Source organism: Antedon mediterranea, chromosome 1, assembly GCF_964355755.1.
Source record: "Antedon mediterranea chromosome 1, ecAntMedi1.1, whole genome shotgun sequence".
NCBI lineage: Eukaryota > Metazoa > Echinodermata > Crinoidea > Comatulida > Antedonidae > Antedon > Antedon mediterranea.
The window spans coordinates 29,246,081-29,269,289 of record NC_092670.1 but is presented as its reverse complement, the minus strand read 5'-3'; the positions used below and the strand labels follow the sequence as shown (position 1 = coordinate 29,269,289).

At 33.3% G+C, this 23,209-nt stretch overlaps 1 protein-coding gene and 1 long non-coding RNA gene across 5 annotated transcripts in view; one reads left to right on the top strand and one right to left on the bottom strand.

The window, feature by feature from the left end:
• Positions 1 to 15,524, top strand: part of LOC140063636 (uncharacterized) — a 478,535-nt gene extending 463,011 nt beyond the window's left edge. The window contains exons 3-4 of one of the 2 annotated variants that reach the window (XR_011847650.1): positions 15,123 to 15,229; positions 15,395 to 15,524. This is a non-coding gene — a long non-coding RNA (uncharacterized lncRNA). Of the gene's footprint in view, positions 1 to 15,122; positions 15,305 to 15,394 lie in introns of those variants that run through there. The other variant, XR_011847649.1, reaches the window with a different exon arrangement.
• The window catches only part of LOC140063632 (coiled-coil domain-containing protein CG32809-like), a 159,100-nt gene that overhangs the window by 89,500 nt on the left and 46,391 nt on the right, over positions 1 to 23,209 (bottom strand). Inside the window, exons 1-2 of one of the 3 annotated variants that reach the window (XM_072110061.1) lie at positions 11,464 to 11,834; positions 1,306 to 1,338 (exon numbers count right to left, since the gene is read on the bottom strand). The exons of 1 other annotated variant lie outside the window; for it this stretch is intronic. In XM_072110061.1, coding sequence (XP_071966162.1) covers positions 1,306 to 1,327 — 22 coding nt within the window. In that variant the 5' untranslated portion in view covers positions 1,328 to 1,338; positions 11,464 to 11,834. Of the gene's footprint in view, positions 1 to 1,305; positions 1,339 to 11,463; positions 11,835 to 23,209 lie in introns of those variants that run through there. One more of the 3 variants, XM_072110058.1, reaches the window with a different exon arrangement.

Sequence of the window (23,209 nt, the reverse complement as noted above, 5' to 3'; positions counted from 1 at the left end):
ACAAATTATGGATTTTAATATTTAATTAAATACATGTGCATCATTCATAATACACTAGACATTATTGAAATTGGATATTAAACATTCCACACATAGTTTTTTAAACAGAATAATAAATTTGCAGTTATATTGTTGAGAAATTCACAAATAATGTAAATTGTAGTATGCCTACTTAATTTGTGAAAAATATCACTGATCAAGCTTTTTTTGCAAATCAAATTTCAAGTCAAGTCAAATCAAGATCAAAACTTGAAACAACTCGACATTTTTTGACCATTTTTAGCAGAAATTCTTTTTTTAGCCTATTAAAATACACACTACAATTTGACACATGACATTTTTCAGAGAATACTACTATGACCTTGACATTAATTAGTTTTTACAACATTATGATTAATTATTATATTGTAATAAAATGTTATGCATTTATAATCTTGTCAATCATTCTGTGAAACATGTAATTCTCCAACTATGACGAAATTTAATAAAATTGCTGTTGAAAGTACATTTTACAAAATTTGAAATAATAATTTATTGAAACTATAAAAAGGAATAATAATAATTTTCCAAAAATAGCGCAAAAAAAACATTCGAAATTTACCACTACATTAACATAAAAATAACTGAAAAATGGATTTTGGTCAAAATGTATAGTTTTAAAATAATTACAACAAAATGACTTAGACATTCTATACTATGAAAGTACAGTAGTTTATTCTCAAAGATAAGCAGATTTAATATACCGTATTTTGTCTTTTTTTATAGACATTATGACCTATGACATTTATTTCATCATGTGAGAGGCAAGCTACTCCAAATTCATGCTTTATGTTAGTGTTAATCTTGGCTAATTGTACCCAGGAGACAAACAACATAATGACAGAATGGTAATTTTAAACAGAGTAGTATGTGCTATTAATGTCCTGATCAACAGCTTAACAACCATCCCAGAGGTATTTTACCATTGAATATAACAAATAGAAAAGAGGTCAATATCTCAATCTATTACTAACTATATCACCACCATGCCCTCTCTTGTCAAATGATTACCTATGACATTTCAAACATAAACACTGAGATCATATTTTAACTACTGTACTGTAGTAGTGTGAATATTTGCATACAAAACAATAGAAGACAGACACATGCAATCCAGCTAAATAATAAAATATCATGCAAATCAATATATAGAAAGAAGACAAGACTTACACAAGAATGACAATAAAAAAACGAATTGTAATACATTTTATTTTGACATTAACATAACAGCTAGTGCAATATTTGAATAAGAGCTGTTGTACTTACACTGACCACCCTCTGTAAACATTACTATAGGTCCTATAAGTGAAATACAATCCATCTGGTTAATAATCTAATAGTATGTTAGTATCTGTTTAATATTATTTGATACAAATAGTTGATAAAAAGAGGTAGTTGATATTACTTTCAGTAATGATTTGTACAATAAATTTATTGTTCAATCTAAAAAATAGGAAATATAATTTATTACATGAATAAGTGCATTTTGTAGGATTGTAGATAATAAATAAATTATTTTGTTTGACAAATCCAAAAGAAATTACTCATATTCTTTAGCTTTCGCCATCTTGGCTGATGGCTTGATCACAGAATGTGAGTAATTTCTTTTGGATTTGTCAAACAAAATGATTTATTTATAATTTATTACAATATAATACTTTCAAACATAAATTACAAAAACCAACAGTGGTGTGGCTCGACTCTTGACTTGAGCTTCAACAAAAATCGAAACACTGTTAAACAAATATTAACAATAAGAAACAATAACTAGTGAGTTGGGCCAAGTCTACCAATAAAAAGTAACAACAAAATGTGCACAGAAGAGATGCCTAGCTGTGGGAATTTAAAAGGCAAGGGGTTGGGGAGATCTGGGGGTTTGGTGGAAAATAGCACAATTTATACGAATGGTTTCGATATAAATTCCTTTTTATTGAGTAAACATTATTTTTTGTTTAAAAAAAAATTGTTTAAATTTAAAATATTTCTTTTCATTAAAACTGCAAATGAACAAAAAATATTTGTAAATTTACAGATGCTACTAATGTATTTGAAAGTATGACAGAATTGATTATGCGTTCCAGTGAATGGAGAGGATGTGGAACGCTCTAGCCTGAGACATATAAGATTACAATTGATGTATCCGACAATTCATCATTTCTTTTGTAATACTGTATGAGTCAGAATGGTCATTTTTTTATTCCTCGGTCAATCATGTATAAAGTCAGTCTTGTAAAAAACATCCTTCTGATATTAATGCATCTAGATCATTATTCATGTTTTTGTTAAGAGACAAGTTTTATACAGCTATTTTGGTATTGACTACTTTTTGGGTCTAGGCCTAGCCTTAAATCATGCATAAAAGATGTTCTCCCCTATTTTTCTACTACAGTACCACTTCTTGATTCAGATAGGTTTTCATTAGTTGGGTTTAACATTTCAATCCAAAGTTTTACCATAGATCTAAAACATATTCTTTCAGAAATTGGACAAGGATTGAAAACTTGCTACTCATCTTTTTTTTTTACCAGGGACTTCTAAATATATTATATAGTAAAGAGTACATTTTTGCTAAAAACTTTGGTAGACCTTAATAGTATACTTAATTGTATAAACTGTAAATTATTGGCAGACTGGCAGTCACTTGTTTCACAGCGTTAAAAAAATATGAAAGGTACCAAACAAAAGTCATTAGTGAAAAATTACTGTAGGCCAAAGTTAGGCTTTTTTAAAGTACTTTTAATACTATAAATGAATTATTTGTTCATTCATATAATAAACAATAATTTCTCGACTATAAACCTGCTACACTAACAACACCTCAGGAGGCTGACCTATAACATACAGTACATGATAATCCAATGAGGGCATGATTTCTGTTTTTCTGATGAACAATGTTATAAATAAAACTAGTACTGTGTAATGTTCATCTAGAATTTGCTTTTTTTTTAAATAATAATAATAAAACAGCACCATTTAATGTTTTTTTTTTCTCTCTCAGAAAAGAAACTTGATTTTTCTCACAGTTACAATACATACTTAATTGTCCCTTTCTGTTTCACAAAACTAAACAGCTTATGCTGACAATCAAGGGCCCCTCTTGATGAGTATCTGTGCGTGCCAGTGGCTAGGGTTAATGTGTTCTTTAAAGTGCACATGAGCCAGATGTGTACACTGGACCTTACAGTATCTGAGAAGACTCGTTATACCGCCAGAACCATGGAACTAAATGTGGCTAGAACGATGTTAATATGGCAAGGTATTATGGTTCCACTGTCTTAACCGCTTGGCCACAATGTGTAAGTATGGTACCATACAATAGTTTCCTCACAATGTGTAAGTATGGAGGTACCATATTATACAATAGTTCCCTCACAATGTGTAAGTATGGTACCATATTATACAATAGTTCCCTCACAATGTGTAAGTATGGTACCATATTATACAATAGTTTCCACACAATGTGTAAAGTATGGTACCATATTATACAATAGTTTCCACACAATGTGTAAAGTATGGTACCATATTATACAATAGTTCCCTCACAATGTGTAAGTATGGTACCATATTATACAATAGTTTCCACACAATGTGTAAAGTATGGTACCATATTATACAATAGTTCCCTCACAATGTGTAAGTATGGTACCATATTATACAATAGTTCCCTCACAATGTGTAAAGTATGGTACCATATTATACAATAGTTCCCTCACAATGTGTAAGTATGGTACCATATTATACAATAGTTCCCTCACAATGTGTAAGTATGGTACCATATTATACAATAGTTTCCACACAATGTGTAAAGTATGGTACCATATTATACAATAGTTTCCACACAATGTGTAAGTATGGTACCATATTATACAATAGTTCCCTCACAATGTGTAAGTATGGTACCATATTATACAATAGTTCCCTCACAATGTGTAAGTATGGTACCATATTATACAATAGTTCCCTCACAATGTGTAAGTATGGTACCATATTATACAATAGTTCCCTCACAATGTGTAAGTATGGTACCATATTATACAATAGTTCCCTCACAATGTGTAAAGTATGGTACCATATTATACAATAGTTTCCACACAATGTGTAAAGTATGGTACCATATTATACAATAGTTCCCTCACAATGTGTAAAGTATGGTACCATATTATACAATAGTTCCCTCACAATGTGTAAGTATGGTACCATATTATACAATAGTTTCCACACAATGTGTAAGTATGGAGGTACCATATTATACAATAGTTCCCTCACAATGTGTAAGTATGGTACCATATTATACAATAGTTCCCTCACAATGTGTAAGTATGGTACCATATTATACAATAGTTTCCACACAATGTGTAAAGTATGGTACCATATTATACAATAGTTCCCTCACAATGTGTAAGTATGGTACCATATTATACAATAGTTCCCTCACAATGTGTAAAGTATGGTACCATATTATACAATAGTTCCCTCACAATGTGTAAGTATGGTACCATATTATACAATAGTTCCCTCACAATGTGTAAGTATGGTACCATATTATACAATAGTTTCCACACAATGTGTAAAGTATGGTACCATATTATACAATAGTTTCCACACAATGTGTAAGTATGGTACCATATTATACAATAGTTTCCACACAATGTGTAAAGTATGGTACCATATTATACAATAGTTCCCTCACAATGTGTAAGTATGGTACCATATTATACAATAGTTTCCACACAATGTGTAAAGTATGGTACCATATTATACAATAGTTCCCTCACAATGTGTAAAGTATGGTACCATATTATACAATAGTTCCCTCACAATGTGTAAGTATGGTACCATATTATACAATAGTTTCCACACAATGTGTAAAGTATGGTACCATATTATACAATAGTTCCCTCACAATGTGTAAGTATGGTACCATATTATACAATAGTTCCCTCACAATGTGTAAAGTATGGTACCATATTATACAATAGTTTCCACACAATGTGTAAAGTATGGTACCATATTATACAATAGTTCCCTCACAATGTGTAAAGTATGGTACCATATTATACAATAGTTCCCTCACAATGTGTAAAGTATGGTACCATATTATACAATAGTTCCCTCACAATGTGTAAGTATGGTACCATATTATACAATAGTTCCCTCACAATGTGTAAGTATGGTACCATATTATACAATAGTTTCCACACAATGTGTAAAGTATGGTACCATATTATACAATAGTTCCCTCACAATGTGTAAGTATGGTACCATATTATACAATAGTTCCCTCACAATGTGTAAGTATGGTACCATATTATACAATAGTTCCCTCACAATGTGTAAGTATGGTACCATATTATACAATAGTTTCCACACAATGTGTAAAGTATGGTACCATATTATACAATAGTTCCCTCACAATGTGTAAGTATGGTACCATATTATACAATAGTTCCCTCACAATGTGTAAGTATGGTACCATATTATACAATAGTTCCCTCACGGGGAACATCCAAGGAATCATTAATTAGTATTTATCTGTAAATTATTTTTTGCAAGGTAAGGTGTCTAGGCAGGCTTGTTTACATACAATACAAAAAGGAGGCCTAGCCTAGCTACCCGACCCAGCAGATATTCTACTTGTTGTTGGCTATGTAATACAGTATAACAGATATCGCCTTTTTATATCAGTAAAATATAAGATTTGACATCGGGAATGATAATTATGTTGTTGGGGAATTATATATTCCTTCGAACATAATATCATTCCCTCGGGGATGTCAAATCTTATATTTAACCTCTAAGCACTCAATATCTACATATAATAGTTCCCTCTTATGATAGCATATTATACAATAGTTGTTCCCTCACAATCTATTTAAGTGTGATAACATATCATATACAATAGTTAATTACAAATATAAAACAAAACTTAATCTATATGGTACTATAATTATACAATAGTTCCCTCACAATGTATAAGTACTTCTATGGTACCATATTATACAGATATTGACTGCTTAGAGGTTAAATATAAGATTTGACATCCCCGAGGGAATGATATTAAGTTCAAGGGAATATATATTTCCTGAGAACTTAATATCATTCCCGAGGGGATGTCAAATCTTATATTTAACCGATATAAAAGGCGATATCTGTTATATTACCGTATATTTCGGTGTATAAGTCGCACCTGTGTATAAGACGCACCTCCTGGAACTGAGAGTAAAATATCGGTATTTTTTATATCGTCGATGTATAAGACGCACTTTATATTTCATCAAAACAATGTTTTTTTTTAAATTGTAATCAATATTATTGTAATAATATATTGTTATATCTACAACGGAGTCCTTTATTTAGAGTTTTTCTTACCTAGGCTTGGCCGCGCCCAGCCTCAACAAGTTCTTTCTAACTTGTTATTCATGAGTTTCGCACCCGCAACATCGAGTGCATGATCGTGTGTAACACGCACGTGTGTGGGCTAGCCTCGCTCGATCATTTCGAGAGGGCGCACGTTTTCACGGACAATCGTATTCGATTAGTATCTATGTATCCGAGAAGTGTATACGCTAGGTCCATGCTATAATCAACTGGAGAATACTAGTCGAATACCATAGACCATTATGTGGCCGCTAAGTAGGGCTTGCACTGGGGGTACGGCGGTCGGCGATCGTGCGTATAACTATAGATAAATACTATTCCAATCGTAAACGTTTACAAATGAAATTTTATCGGAGCACCTAAAACAGCTCCATAATGAACAAATCTTTTCATCATATTTAGTATAACATCACGCTAAAATGCCTTGAAAACTAGGCAGAAGCAGGTTGCTGTTACGTTAGTACACTGTAGCTAGCCTACTAGGCTACCTAGGCCTAGCCAACGAGGTGACGATATGTACAATCTGTGTGGTGTGAGGCATAATGTTCGGTGTATAATATATATATATACCCTTAATTTAGAGGTCAAATTTGCGTGTCAAAAGTGCGACTTATACACCGAAATATACAGTATATAGCCAAGAACAAATCTGCTGGGTTGGGTGAAGCTAGGCTAGGCCTCCTATAGTATTTCTATTGTATGTAAACAAGCCTGCCTAGACACCTTACCTTGTGAAGAATAATATACAGATAATTACTAATTAATGATTCCTTGGCAATAAAATATTCACTTAGGCCTAGGTCGTTTAAATTAACAGAAGAATTTCCATCAATAAGCCTATTAATAATAATATTATAATCAGGTAGGCCGAATAAACAATTCGTCTTCTTCTCTTCGAGGAGCCGAATCGCCGGATGTTCAGCGCGTACTAGTTACTAGGTTACTACCGTGAGTTTTGACCAATCACAAACGGTGTTTCATCACATTTAGGGAGGACTAATAACAAATGAGGGTGGTATGTATGCATAGCTTAAATAGTTTAAAAGATTAATTTCTTCAAGCAAGTTCCGTGGCGCAGCGGTTGAAGCGTTGTCTTGTGATGGAGTGACAATTCCATCCCGAGTTCAAGATCCAGTAGATGACTTTGTTTATTTATCGGCAAACGCGAGTGTTGCACACGAAAATTACACAGTCAATATCATCGAACTCGAGAATTTATATGATTAATGACAGGGGACACGATAATTACGCGAAAATTACTCAGTCAATATCATCGTTCTCTAGGATATATACGATTTACGATCCTCGCAGCGGTAGTCATTTGACGCAGTTTCAACCAATCACGTTCACGTATTTACATAGGCTATGTAATATTATACAATAGTTCCCTCAAAATTTGTATTCGTACCATCCTGAAACACTTATCAGTTTAAATTAATCATTTCTGGTTATTTAAACTTTAGATAATTTAACTTTGCTAATTGATCATACCAATATAACACTGCCTTTAAAACATTTATAAATGGAAATCATTTTTAGTTAATAAATATAATATGTATAATTTGTATAACAAAAATAATTGATTACTGAATATTGAGTGCCTTTTATTTATTCTGCAGAAAAATTTACAAACAACTGAAAATCAAAACAATACAGTTGATTTAAATAATGAAATAATGAATGAAAAATAATAAACTGTTCCATGTCTAACATTATTAACTAGGCAAATGGCAAAAAACTATTGAGCATTACAGTTTACAGTACAACATGTATCCTATAACAAATATCGCCAATGAGGCATAATTCGCGACTCACTGCGATTGTTCCATCTGTGATGCACTCTACATTAATTTAACTATATTTTAAATATACTACAGTATAAAAAATGTACTACATATACAGTATGTACAACATGCTTTTGGAAATATTAATAATGCTTGGCAGAGACAAAGTGATTTAATTGCACTTAGTTGCCAAAGGGTAAGAAATGCATCGGCTTGCATTACCACAGTATTGATCTAGTATATTGCTATGTTAGTACACAATACAATTGTTATTTGGTGGCACTCATACTTCTATTGCTTTTAGTAGTAGAAATTAAAACCTGTTTTCCACTGGGCAAAATTATTCTTGCGAATTCTATGTGTTCTCAGATAAAAATTTGTCCGAATAACTGTGTTGAGCTGCGCGATTTTTCTGAGCTCTGATTGGTTCCATACATTTTTCGCTTTGCAAAAAATAGAAACTATTCCCACAACTAATTTTCACAAAAAACTCGGGAAAGTCTAGAATTTGTTACTGAAAAAATTTGGAAGATTCAGATTCGATTTATTAAGTCATTTATACATAGTATAATTATAATTGTCATACTATTTACATGATCAACTTGGAACTAACAACAACTGATCAAGCAATATAAAATACAACAGACCTAATGACCTATCTTTGAAACTCATTGTTGTGTAGTCTGTCTGTAGTCCTTGGCTGCATCAGGCACTCCCGGTGCTATGATGTATTTATCAAACTGCGCTGACGGCACCGGAAAGGCAAACGAGAGAATGTACGGAGCTGCGCGACGTGTTGACGTCGAATCGCGAGCAAGCGTATCCAAGCGGTCGACCAACTCCGGGTCGAGTGGCACCACCGGACAGGTAGTACTCTTCCTAAGCGGCGTACGCACGCCGAAAGTCGAAAACCGCTTAGTCGAAGGCGTCGGCTTAGGCTCGCGGAGTGAGAAGTCGATTCCCAGATATACCAGTACCGCCGGAAGAACTCTGTTCACGAGCGCCTGTAATCCCTCCTCGCCGGGCCCCCTAAGCGACGCGGCTCTCTCCTCATCCGAGAGCGTGACCATAGTCCGATCGCTTGAATAGCCTTCCTCCATCGAAGGACTTTCAGAAAAAGGTGGTAGTGGTGTCTGAGGAGGGGGCACCGGATAGTACGGAATAGGAGGACGTTGAACTGGGGCCACCGCAGGCTCATCCTTTGGTATAGCCCTAACCGCCGCCGCAATGGCATGCAGAATCGCCGGAGACAACTCAGTAGGGTCCAGGATCGCAGAGGCCGCAGCGGGAACAGGCGCGGCGCCGAGAATAACCTCATTATAGAAGCAACGGCTTCCAACGTATCAAGTTTAAAATAAACGATAAATAACGGTATTTCTGCCTTGTTTAAGTAAACAAAGGCAACGTATTCCAACGTATCTAATTTATAAAACGATAAACTTAGCCTCGGCTAGCTTGACTCTGTCTTTATTAGACTCTTGAATACCTTGGAATTCGAAATCTTCTCTTCAAAAAACTTTGTGTTGTCAGTACGACGATACGAAAAGAAATGATGACGGTACTACGTGGGAGTGGTCCCACTAGAGGGCGCTATAGCAGACTGTCCCATTTATCACGGAGGTGAGCTACCGCTAAATTCTTCTTTTCGTAATTGTTTCGCACTTCGTGGAAAAGGGCTTATGTCGGGTTTATCCAGGTAAGCAGGCACGATATAGAGGCATGAAAGTTAACATTGTTTACATGGTTTTTTGTTTTTTTTATTTATATAATGTTTTACCTTCAAATATACTGAATTGTTCTTACTACTTGTAGAATTGCATTTTAATTCAAAATAATTTAAAATTTAATTGTTACACGGACAATTATCTGATTAATTGATTTAATTTATGAAAATATCGTATCACTGACGCCAACTTTACTGTTCTTTAAAATCTGAACCTGAAAATACATTTGACATACAGTAGCTATTTTGCTGTCGTATCGTAGGGTACAGGGGTATGTAGTTGCTGTCTGTTAATCGTGGTCGTGTATTTTCATTGGTTAAGGTTAAAATCACTGATGCATCACTGGATTAGCGTTATGAAATCAACCCTCTCCCGCTAGAGTTATTAACGCCACTGGCGCGGAGTTACAGCTCCCGAACGCTAATCCGCGGCATGGTTCAGACACAAAAATTAGGTCGCTTACATAACTCCACCGTAACTCCGTGAGTCTGAACATACCCTAAGGCTGTGTTTTTTTACTAGTCCATCATGAAAGAGGGAAACTTCAAGTACTTTTTTGTAACGTAGCTCTCCCTCAAAAGAGCACGATAATGTCAGTTTATCCAGGTAACTTATATAGAAAAGAAAAGAAAAATAAAAAATTTTAAAAAGAGGTGTTAATCCCGAAAATTAAATTACATAGTTGATTTGGTTCATAGTAGCATGACTTCACCAAGGTTATTTTAAGTACATTTTCTTTTCACAGCATGTTTTCTCATTAGGAATTAAAACCTCAATAAAAACTGCAATTCATTAGTATTAATATCAATATTAGTTGAATGACATGCTAGAAATACCTGAACAAACATAATACTTCTTGACTTTCTTGTAAAATAACTAGTGAACCACACACAAATGTTGCTGCTTACTTACAAGTGGATAAATATTTTGATATTTGTGTAATACTACAAACTACAGTAGAATGATTTATGACTGAATTCTTTTGAAACTTATTTATCATGGCAATCACTACCTGAGGTTGAAATCTATACTCTAGCTCACAAGCGATTATGTTCAAATGTCACATACCTACTTTATAGTTAAAAAACATAAAATAATCGCAATGCGAGATTCAAAATGATAGTTGTTTTATTCCTAATAAGCTCTCACATTTGAATAATTTCCCACCAAGTTTACAAAAACCTGTTACTAAAGTTGAATAGGATGCTTTTTTATTCCTATTGTGCTATAAACTAACAATACCACTACACGTACAACATACTTAATAATAGTAGTATTTCTAATTATTATGAACATCTATCATCTAGAAATACAATAACAGTAAACCAACAACAGTTCCTCTAGCCTAAGTTCCGAATTTAAAAAGCAACGGATAAACCAACACTGGCCCTATTCTCTCTAGGATGAGTACTTACACCTGAATTGTACAATGCACAAATCCCACCAAATGGAAGAAACCTAAAACACCACAATAATCATGCCAGTTATAGTATTGGTAGGTATTGGTAAGCTAGGCAGAATAAATAACAAAATCCTACCTTGGTGATCCTAACTTTAAAAGCTGGGTGATACTGATAGTAATACTGTAAAACTGTATCAATTCATTAAACCTGATTTACTTCTTTACACAAAATGATATAAAACTACATATTGTGTTACACAATGTTATCAAATTGCCTCCATTTTAACACTGCACATACTAAAATTTACACTCAAAACTATTATTCGTAGAAACATTCATGTACTTGAGTTATCAGCATTTCAAAATACCTACATGAGGTTAGGAAGAAAGCATAAATCAAAATAAACCGTGACGGTATGAGAAGAACGTGAAAGGAAAAATAAACCAATACCGCATGTCGCCTTCATTCTAAACATCAAACCAGAATCAAAATTTCAATCTTGAAACAAACTAGTCTTATTTATTTTAATAGAATCGGGAAAGAATACTAAACTAGGTTAAATAACATTATGTTATATACAATATTATATAACACCTAAATAAATTCCTGTCATTTGATTGGACGATTGTAGGTCACATGGCGTGCAATAGTATGCACTATTAAACGATCATTTAATAGACTTTTTTTCGTGTACTAAAAAAAAGTTTTTTTCTTGTGCCTATTTTGTACTTTCGCCGCGATCAAAGATTGAATGTTATGACTTCACGATGGAAGTACATTTTTGGAGAGATATGTACTAATGTAGATCAAAAAGGCATTTAAATTAGCTTTAGATCGTTTGTAGGATTTTTTTTTTTTTTTTTGTGGGAACATCGTGGAATTGTTGGAAAAAACATAATTAGCCTAGATGAGTTCAAATTGCCTGTCGAAGTAGCCTAGCTAGTAGGCTAGGCCTCTAGGCCTGTTAGTATTATAGTTTAGTAGTTTAGGCTAGGCCTAGGCATTTTAGCCTTGCTAGGCTTAGGATTGTTTTGTCGTTTGTTGACATAATTAACACTACAGTAGGGGTGTTTATAAAATCTATATAAATATAATATTTAATATTATTAAAAACCAAATGTTACTGTTTTAATCAATGTTAATCAAATGTAGGCCTTGTACCTTTTATTTGATTCAAATGACAGGAATCTATTTAGCATGTTATATAAACCAAATAATGAATGTTTTTTATATTTGTGTAATGGTACATTTGGTGAATGATAAAAGGTTATATATCAACTCGGCTTCGCCTCGTTGAAATAATTCACCTCATGCCATTATTTGTACCATCACACTCATAACATTCATTACTTGTATACTAGATACTTTTCAGTTTTATCAATGAATTAATTTACAATATACAGGTATAATACTTGATTCTCAAGCTTCATCCGGCCTCTAGTATGTTCCAGTTGATGCGCAGCGATCGGCGATTTCGTTCTATTAAGGCCAATAAGGCAAGATTTACAAATAGTTTCTTTCCAGGAGCTATTAGAGCCTTAAACATAATGTAGACACTTTTTTGTAATGTTTTTGTTTTTTAGTTTGTATTGTGTCTGTTGGATATTGTGCTCCGCCAACAGAGCATCAGTATTTCTATGTTTTTTCTTAAAACAAATGATAATAAATGATAATTGACTTGACTTGTTAACTAAAATAATTTTTTTAAAGAATTTACAAAACAAGGTGGTATGATGGTCAGTTTCTATTAGACTTCACCCAAAATTGGCATTGCTTATTAATGTTTGTCTTCACAATTCATAGAACAATAACTGAAAATCTCTGTTTTACCACCGTCCTTGTATAGTGATCGAGTTTACCAAACATAAGAGGGATGATAAAATATGCCCGTTCCATTTGTCACCCTACTGTTCTATTGGAATCAGACTTCCTTGTGGAGTATTCAAGAGGACAACCACTAAGTCCCTATTAAGTAGTAGATAAAATGATGATCAAATGTCCTTATTTTAATATCCATTATACAAATCTTTCAATGCAACCTTGAGATCTATGTGGTATTTAGTGGAAAAAACAGCACTGGTAATGATATTTTTGTCAATCATTTTAATATCATATTCTGAATGACTTGCCCTGATTACATGTTTGGGAAAAATCTCTTGTGTGTGCGCCATACCTTTAAGAAAATCCAAATCCAAATACAATTATAATTTTGATTAATAAAATATTTAAAATAATTATGATTATTATTTATATTCAACATTAGCTAATGATTATGTCATGCAATTGTTTAATTGTCTTTTTTTCTGTTTATGGGTTGGTATAAGACAAGTTCTTCTACTTCTAATTTCGATCCCCTGAAACATTTCCTATTATTGTATCATTTAATTTACTGTAAATTGCTATTATATTAGCTATTTTTATTTCTGAACTGTTTCAATTCAATTTGAATGAATCTAAAGATCTTAATAGTCTGTGACATATCAGTGAGCTCGTTTGGACGGAATAAATTTACACGTGTAATGGTCGCTTGTGGTGTAAATTTTGAGATAAACTTGCTGTTACAAAAATTCACCTCATGAGGTGGATTTTTCAATTACACCTTAAACTGCAAGCTGATTAACCGCAAGCTAAGGAGCAATTTGACCTTAATAGTGTAAAGAGATGCATGAAATATGACTGTTTACACTTGCAAATTGTTCATCGGCCAAACGATCACTGATTACACATGTAAAGTTACACATGTAACTGATTTTACGTCCAAACACAGCCACAGACTTACATAATAGCGCTTCAATTACTTTACAGGTAGTTTGATCAGGGAGTTGTTATTAGATGGAGTAACATCATAGTATGTTCTTTTGATCAGTCTACTTTTCCGACAGGAAGTAAAATAGATAAGACTTAATCCCCGATAAACAGTTCCTCATCAAATAAACAATTTTCCCTGACGTAATCAATGACACGCGCATGCGCAGAAAAGTCAAAGTTGCTTCGCTTCGCTTGAATAACTCTGGCCTAAGTCACACATCGTCATGGTGTTTCAGAAAGCCAGATGATACAATCGCGACACACAATGACAACTGACGACTTCTATACCGATGTACGTAGACTTTTCCGATTTAGATTTCGATGATAGCGATTTAGAAGATGTTGATCTAAATGAAAATGTGCCAATGTATTGCCCATGTGGGGAAAGTTCTGACGATCAAATGATCGCTTGTGAAGGAAAAGCATGTCCTAATGAATGGTTCCATTTTGAATGTGTGAAGCTCACTGCTCACATCTTCTGAAGTTCCAGCTGGCAAATGGGTTTGTGAGCAATGCTGTCAACAACACGACGTTAATAATATTGGGCATAGGCCTGGCTCAAGTAGGCCTAGTGTTAAGCGACCTAGTAGTACTACTACTACTCAAGAAACAGGTTAGTAACTGGTGTAGCCTATTCAATATTTGATACTACTGCAGCCTACCGTTCCTAGCTAGAATCTCTAGGAAAGAAAGGAGGCCTTTTACGTTGCCTTTTTTTTACAGGTATTTATTCATTGAACTTTAATATTTCATCAGGAAGGAAGGAAGGGACGGTCAAGTAGGGGCTAGGCCTACCCCAATAAAAACAACTTTCTGATGATGCAGTATTATTTCCATTTATTAATTATGACCTGGGCTGTCACTACTGACAATTGGGAAGATTTATGTATTTTTCATTTGTTAACAAATGCCGGGAGTTAAATTGACAACGCCTGATTAAATGTATGACCAGGGAGTTATGTTAATTGTTTTTTTTTCAATTCTAGACAAAGATGTTCCTGCACAGACCAGGGAACTCCCTGCACAGACAAAGAAGAAAGGGGCTACAGTGCAGAAGAAAAATCAAGTACTGAACAGTACTGTATATCTAAATGTAACCAAGGCTTTTAATGAATGATATACTGTAAATAAAAATAATCGATATACTGAGTCATTTTTTAATTCTTTGTATTAAATACATATTTAAAAATAAATACATGTACAATCATGTACAAATAACAATGTTTGTAAACATGTGTTTGTCTTCTCCTTTCCAAAGAATGTATCCCATTTGAGATGCAATGCAACTACTGCTGCCTCACAGAAAAAAGATTCTTCTGTCTGTTTTTCACTGGAATCAAAATCAGCAAGGTTTATTCCAATTTTTACATCCTTCTTTTTAGAGCGCATATTCTTCTTCCATGTGTCAAGTTTTACTCTACAGTTGTTACAACTGTATGGTGGGAGAATATCCGTGTTCACATCTACTTGTAGTGCACGCTGGATTAAATCTGAATAATCAGATTTCAAAATTAGACGTCTTGAGTCAGATGCAGCAGTCTCTCGCCCACATAAACGACAAATAGCCTGTATTTCCATTATTACAGTACAAATTCCTATAATGAATAACAGGAAGACAACAAAATAAATTACAGTCAGTACATTCATACATAGTCATAGAATTGTATTAATATTAATTATTATTTATAGTGGACATCCTATAATTATATAGGCCTATTCTATAGGCTATGCTTAGTTATATAGGTAATTCCCCGCCTAGCATACGTGCAGGGGCCTAGGCCTATTTATGGGAGAGGGCTAGGCCAGGGATTTGTTATTAGACCATCTCCCTGGCTAGGCCTAGGCCCTGGTGGTGTACCTAGTGCATCACCAGAATCGGCGATTCCAGCCGCCAACAAACATACGATCGGAGGGTGTTAATTACCCAGATTACACGCTGGCGTTTATCACTACTGACAACATGCCCACACCTATAAAAACATGTTGTATTTTAACCAAAATTACGATTATGTAAGAAACTGTAAGAAAATAAGATATCAAGAGAATGATAGAAGACATACTCTTTTAAATATTAGCGCTGGTGTTAAAATGGAGAAACGTGCGGAAAATATCAAATATTAACTTTAAAACTTACCAAAAGTCTCTGAAAATCACGAAAGAAGGTCTACAAACAAACAGATGAACATACACTTTGAATTATCGTAACTTTTTAACGAAAGGTCGGAATTTAAAGCGGTTTTTTGTAAAATATATATTGCAGAATTCTCTAATGACGTAAACAAATTGTAAAGCTATAGACGAAGAAGGAATCATCTGCGCATGCCTACAATGTTTGTTTGTCAGGAATGCATCGAAAGTCTTTACTCAAAATGGACGAATCCCGGCGATAGAGGGCCTGGCATCGTCGGCAAAGTAGACTCCAAACAAAAGGCAGGAAATTAGTGCCAGTTGACTGCATAATCCTTTGAGGTTCCTGTATACCGCTCGTCGCTTATTGGCTGTAGATCAGTTGATAAATTTGTTGTTACTCCATCTAATAACAACTCCCTGGTTTGATAGAAAGTGGAATTAATCAATTACACTGTTTATAATTACAGTCAGGCATTCAGTGGCAATTAGTCATCAACCTTGCAGTAATTGCCTTTGTCTTTCAACCTTTAAAGTGCAGATAAACACCAATCAATCAGTTTATGTGATATATTTATATAGTTCAGTCTCCAAATGGAACTTTCAGTTAAAGGTTTTTCTCGAATTATAAGAGTACATTTTAGAAGCCTACTGTCAAAAGGAACATCTTATGTATAAGTGGGGTTGCTCACATGATGGTTTGGCACATGGACAATACCACTGTCTTAGAGGGGTGTTTGATTCTTAAAATTATGTTAGGTCTATGGTTTATCATAGTAAGTGAGGCATTTATAAACATATTATTAGGGTCTGTTTCGATTTAAAAAACTGAAAAGAACTGTATTCATCTAAACCAGTTTTGGTAGTCTTTAATCATATAATTCACTAAAAAATAACAGATTTTTAATTTGGTAGACACTACAGTGGTTGTGTAAAGAGGACATTACTGTATATTACATCTTTATATAATTGGAAATTTGTTTTTAAATTACTACTATTATTTTGCTAATGCTACACTAATTCCAACTATAAAGTGATGTTATGTTTATTTTTTTCTGTTTACTCAAGTCAATGGTCTAGTATTGTACATTTTATTACCTCTTTATTTACCTACGTGAAGGAGGTAGATGTAGTCGATCACGTGTGTGTGTGTGTTTATTTGTTTGTCTGTTTATTTGGTTAGCAGGATTACTCAAAAATTAATTGCAAGAATTCCAAAATAAAATATAGACATAGATGTGTTCAAGGACCATTCCACTAAATTGTGGAGGCAATCCAGACCACTGTCCCAATTCTGGACCAATTTATGGAATTATTTTCAGACCTGCTAGTGTTAAAAAATAGGACAGAATTTTCAAAAGCCTTCAAGAGTCTTAAAGTAACGAGTTAAAACTGAAATTGCATTTTCTCGAGAACTACTAAAGAGTTATAATATGTGATTTGTAATTTTAAAACATAATTAGATTTAATGTACAAGTTTGTTGATGCGAGTAGTTTTTAAAAACCTATTTCTTATCAAATTCACCCGTTTGTTTTTAGCGTTGCTGTTCTATTGTTAGTCAACTGAAACTATTGTTAGTTGAAAGGCTGGTAAAATAACCATTACACCAAATTTGCATACACATGATGAAATTGTAGTGAAAAGCCTAATAACACACAGCATTAAGACACAAAAATAAAAAATAAAAATATATTTTTATTTTCCGGTAAAATCTTATGTGAGAGAATTTTACAGTAGGCGGAGGTATGCACTCTCGGAGTGTTGTTCTAGTTTCAATCTGTAACTATACACATAGCTATCTACTGTATATGGCTATGAACATAATGGCTCTGTACATACTGGATGTAAAACCCAACAAGTTACTTTAAATAATACTTTAAAGGTATGATTTAAAAATTGCCACTAACCAGGCCCTTAAAGACTTGAATTCAAATAATAATCTGAAAGGTAGAAATTTTTCATAATCATTTAAATTAATTATGTGCTGTAGTTAAATAATGTAATGTCTTTATAAAAAAAATGTATACTGCAATCGCAGTAGATAGTTTACTTCAAAGGATAATTTATGAGTGGGTGAAACATTTACTAAAAACCAAAAGTCTTAAGAAGTAAAACCAATAATCAAAGGGCAAAATTCCTGGTTTTTGTCTATAAATTATTCTTGAAAATTGAAAAATCAGTTAGTGTACACACATTGATCATACCAATCATAATAAAGGTAAAGATTTTCTCATTTAGGTGCTCATTCTCGTCTTCTTGTCTCTCTGTAAATCATTATCATTAGGTACGCACACAAAAATATAGACACAAAGTCTTAGTGATACCAAATAGTATCACGTATACAAACTCAAAATATTCAATAATTTGCTAAACAAAACAGACATTCAGAATATTCAGGAAACAACCAATTTAAAGTGATGTGATGTATTTATACATATACTGTATACTGTACCATATGTATTAGAATAAACCTAAAAAACCTGCTACCAAATAAAATGCCCCATTATTTGAACACAATTTTTACCCGAATTAATACAATAAAAATTTTCAGTAAATACAGTAATACAGTTTTTTAGGCATACTACTTTTAAGAGTAAATTGAAAACGAACAAAAAACTCTGTTTTTTTTTCTATTGTTTTGTTTATAAATTGATGAATTAAACTGTCATTGTCTACTATACATTTATTGGTTCATATTTAAATGGATTCTATCTCTAACTGCTCATTCTTTATTAAATTACTTGTTCAATTTTTTTTCATGAAGTGCTTATAATTGAAAAAAAAACATGGCATACTGTAAAAGATTAATTCAAACAATTATTTTATGATGTGAAATGATTTTTTGAAGCGTTACCGTGGGATGTTCCATTTATTTACAAGTGTAAGCAAAGAATGACTTTCTATTATATTTTAATTTTATTAATTTTGCTTTGTTGTACCAAGGAGTGGTCTAATTTTATTTATTTGTTGACCATTCACCTTTGGATCGGTGGAACTCACAACATGCGGTATGGTCCAAAAAAACAAAACATAATAATTTGAAAAAAAAACAAAACATAATGAGAAAAAAAAAGAAAAAACTAAAAGAAAATTAAATTATATACAACTAATGTAAACCAGAACATGTTATATAATTATCTTAAATGTCTTTAAAAAAAAAAACAGCTAATGTGTTTCATTATCTATCTGAACACCAGCAGTACATAATGCAATTGGAAAAAGCAATATTGTATTAATTGTCAAATACCACACATATTGTCATAATCCTATCTCTAAGTAGCATCTGAATTTCATTACAAAGTCAGATCATGGAGGTATGGTCAGATACAGTAATTTTCTTTTAAATAATAAGATAGTGATAGACACCCAGGTTGTAGACTATGTATCAGTGAATATTTCCAATATGAAATTAATCTCAATTTGAGCCTGCTTATAGGCTAGTTGAGAGGTTGTAAGATCATAGCTTTGGTAACATAACACTGTTAATACAACTAAATCTCATGTCATGATACTTGAATGACATAAACATGCATCTGGATATTTAAATTAAGATGTGACAATATAGGTAGAAAAAGTGTGACGTCACATTTCCTGGCTACTGACTGCGCTGGGGCCAAACAAAGTTCAGTCGGCCATCTTGTCCTATTCTAACGCATTGATTTAACACCGCTTTTTCGTACATCCCGATAAAGTTCGTTTTTATAAATATTATAAATAAATAAATAGTAAACTGAAGGTTAGAAATGTATTGAATCGCACATTTCCACAAACAAACACAGAAATACTGCTAGTATAAACTCGCCGCCAAAGAAAGAGGCCTAAAAAGTGCGATTATAAGCTGAAAATAAACTTACGATATATTATCAGCAAAATATTTAACAGTAGTAACGTAGTAAAATAAAGCAAGATGAACAACTCTAAATTATGTAAAAACGAAATTTATTTGGATGTACGAAAAAGCGGTGTTAAATCAAAGCGTTAGAATAGGACAAGATAGCCGACCAATTGTTTGGCCCCAGCGCAGTCGGAAACGTGATGTTATCACTTTTTCTCCCTAGTGTTTCTGCTGAATAAACTCCAAATAACCAGTTTAGTCTTATTTTAGTAAAATTAGTTTATAAGGCCAGACAAATACTAGTTTCACATTCCCTAGAAGCTTGTGTTTAATTTTCAGTTAAATTAAAATTTGAACAATTGTTTAATCATGATGGTCAAGAATTCTGAATTACGTAAACATCGACTGGACTAATCAAAATCCATAATTGCTATTTTTATATTTGGCCATAATGATTTGCCTTTCTGTTGAATTATTTGCTCTCTAAATATTCTGGCATCAGTTTGTAGTCTTTCATGAGAACCCACCCCAGATTTTACCACTGATATCTGTCAATCAAATAACCGCTATTTTAAGTTGCAAACAGCCAAAACCAGTTTAAAGAGGTTCCAATGCATAGTTTCAAACTGTTTATATTGAGAACCAGTTTTAAATGTGTGTCTTACAGTAATTTATTCACACACTACTATTTAATTGGTTATTAATATTAGCTTAGAGATACCAGAAAATGATCAAATAGTTTATGAGATAATGTATGTCAAGTACCACAGATTCTGTAAATTTATGCTAATTATATTTGGAACTACATTGTATAAATTATGATTTCCTTTGTTGCTTGAAACTAAGCTTCTTGCCATCTAATGCTATACTCTATAATGTATTATTACTCAATGACTGTACACTAATAATGTTGTGTCAATTCATTTTTGCTAATTAATAATCAATAGGACAATAGATATTAACCAATATCAAAAATTTATCATCATATTTTTATTTAAATATTATACTATAGAGGACAATATTTTTGTCTGGAGCAAATTATATCCTCTATGACTGGAAGCTTCTAAGTGGCATCCAAGGGCCTTGGCAGGGTTCAAGGGAAACTGAGTGCACGTGCTTACACTAACACTTCACCAAAGCGTATTACAACCAATATTTTGTCACTAAAAAGGACTCATTTTGCAAAAACACATCACATTTACTACCATAAAATCTGTGGAAATATATTTTGCGTTGCAGTTAAAATTACACAGTGATAACCATTTAAATCGTGTGCTAACCCCAAATCGTGTGCTAACCCCAAATCGTTTGGGTCTTGTTAACCATTAATTTAAGGCTGCCATTTAACTGGTTACAAACCATTTGTGGGCAATTCACCTGGTTAATTTTTCATGGACAATTTATACATCTGGTTACCTTTTTGCAGCAGAAACAGGTCCCAAGAAAAGACCAATCCAAACACTGGCTACAATTCCATCAAATTAACCAAGACAATTAAAAAAATTATACCGACCATGCTGGCTAATAAAGAGTATTTTTTTACTTTCACTTCAAGTTTTGGAAAAACCTATGATATTAATCTCTGCAAAAAATGGCAAAATTTACAGATGCCTTGCACAAACTGCAAAAAGTAACAAGCTGTAACCAATTTCGCAATTTTTGAGAAAATTCTTGTGATAATTCACAGGAGAGTTTTGTGAAATCTTGGGAGAAAGAGGCATGTTCTTTTGTACTGTGATGTCTGGAGTTGTAGTGTGTACTTTGGCCCTGTTCAGACCCATGGCGTTAGACCATTTTAGCGTACGACGCGTCGTACAACGGTTGTAGCGTTGTAGTGGAAAACGGTTGATAGTACCGTTTTAGCGTACGACGCTACTGTAAGTCAACGTTGTATCCAATCAGAACATTTCCTGTTATGACGCGAAACAAGGTTTGACCTAGGCTGACATCTTGTATCGTCAATGTGTGAGATGGATTTCAATAACAAAAAGGCCAGAATAAATAAGGCCTAACTACACTACAAATACAACTGTTACAAAGGCTACAAACTACTATCAACTGATTACCATTATATTTTTTAATTTTAACAAATGACATACATGCACCTTGTATTTAAACATAGGGACTACAATCCCATCCGCTTTTTAGGCCTAGCTAGGCCTAGAGCCATTCACGCATTTCTTTCAAGCTAAAAACTAGCGTAGGACATCAAGTCACTCATTCATACAAGGCAGACTAGACTGGACAAGTTTAATGCTGAAAACCCCCTAACTCCAAAAAAATTCAGTAAACAAACAAGGGGAGCTGTGTCCCTTTTATCAAGTTAAGGGTTATTTTCAACCGACTGGACCAAAGAATATATATATCTTTGACTGGACTGGATAGACTAATCACAATCAATTTTTTCTTCATCATTAAGAGGCCTGCTTTATTTTCGTAACACAAGAGCCTGGGGAAAATGTTTTTTACTACAAAATAAAAACAATAGAAACAGAAATTTGGCTTTACTATATTTTTCTTAAATAAATGCTGAGGTATGTTTTATTTACGGCAAATTTTGTCATAATTGTAGGGCTGAGATCTAGGCCTATATACAGTGGAAATAATGATGAAAACACGTGGGTAAGAGCACATGAATATGCAACTAGAAACAACCTGAATGACGTATTTCCATTGTAACGATAATCGTACGCTATGGGTCTGAACACCTCGTTTTTTTCCCTGCGGTTTGTAACGTGACCTTGCTAGTAACGTTGTACGCTAAAACGGTCTGAACATACTGTAGCCTTTGTCCTGGTAGTTACTGTAACTGACCAATCACAGTACACCTTTATTTGGAAGTATCGGAAATTTAAAAGTGAGGTTTTATTTATTTAAAATAAACTATACAACATGCTCCACAATTGTCGTATTCGATTTAGACTTCCACCATTGAGTACAGTTTTTCCGTTGAGTACTTCTTTAACGGAGTATTTTGAGCGTTGAGATTGTTCTTAACGAAAAAGCTTTCGTTGTCAACGTTTTCTATTCGAATGACTTTCTGTTGAGCACAAATTTACAATTCGAATACAAAAAGTACTCAACGAATCTTTACGTTGACAACGAAAGTT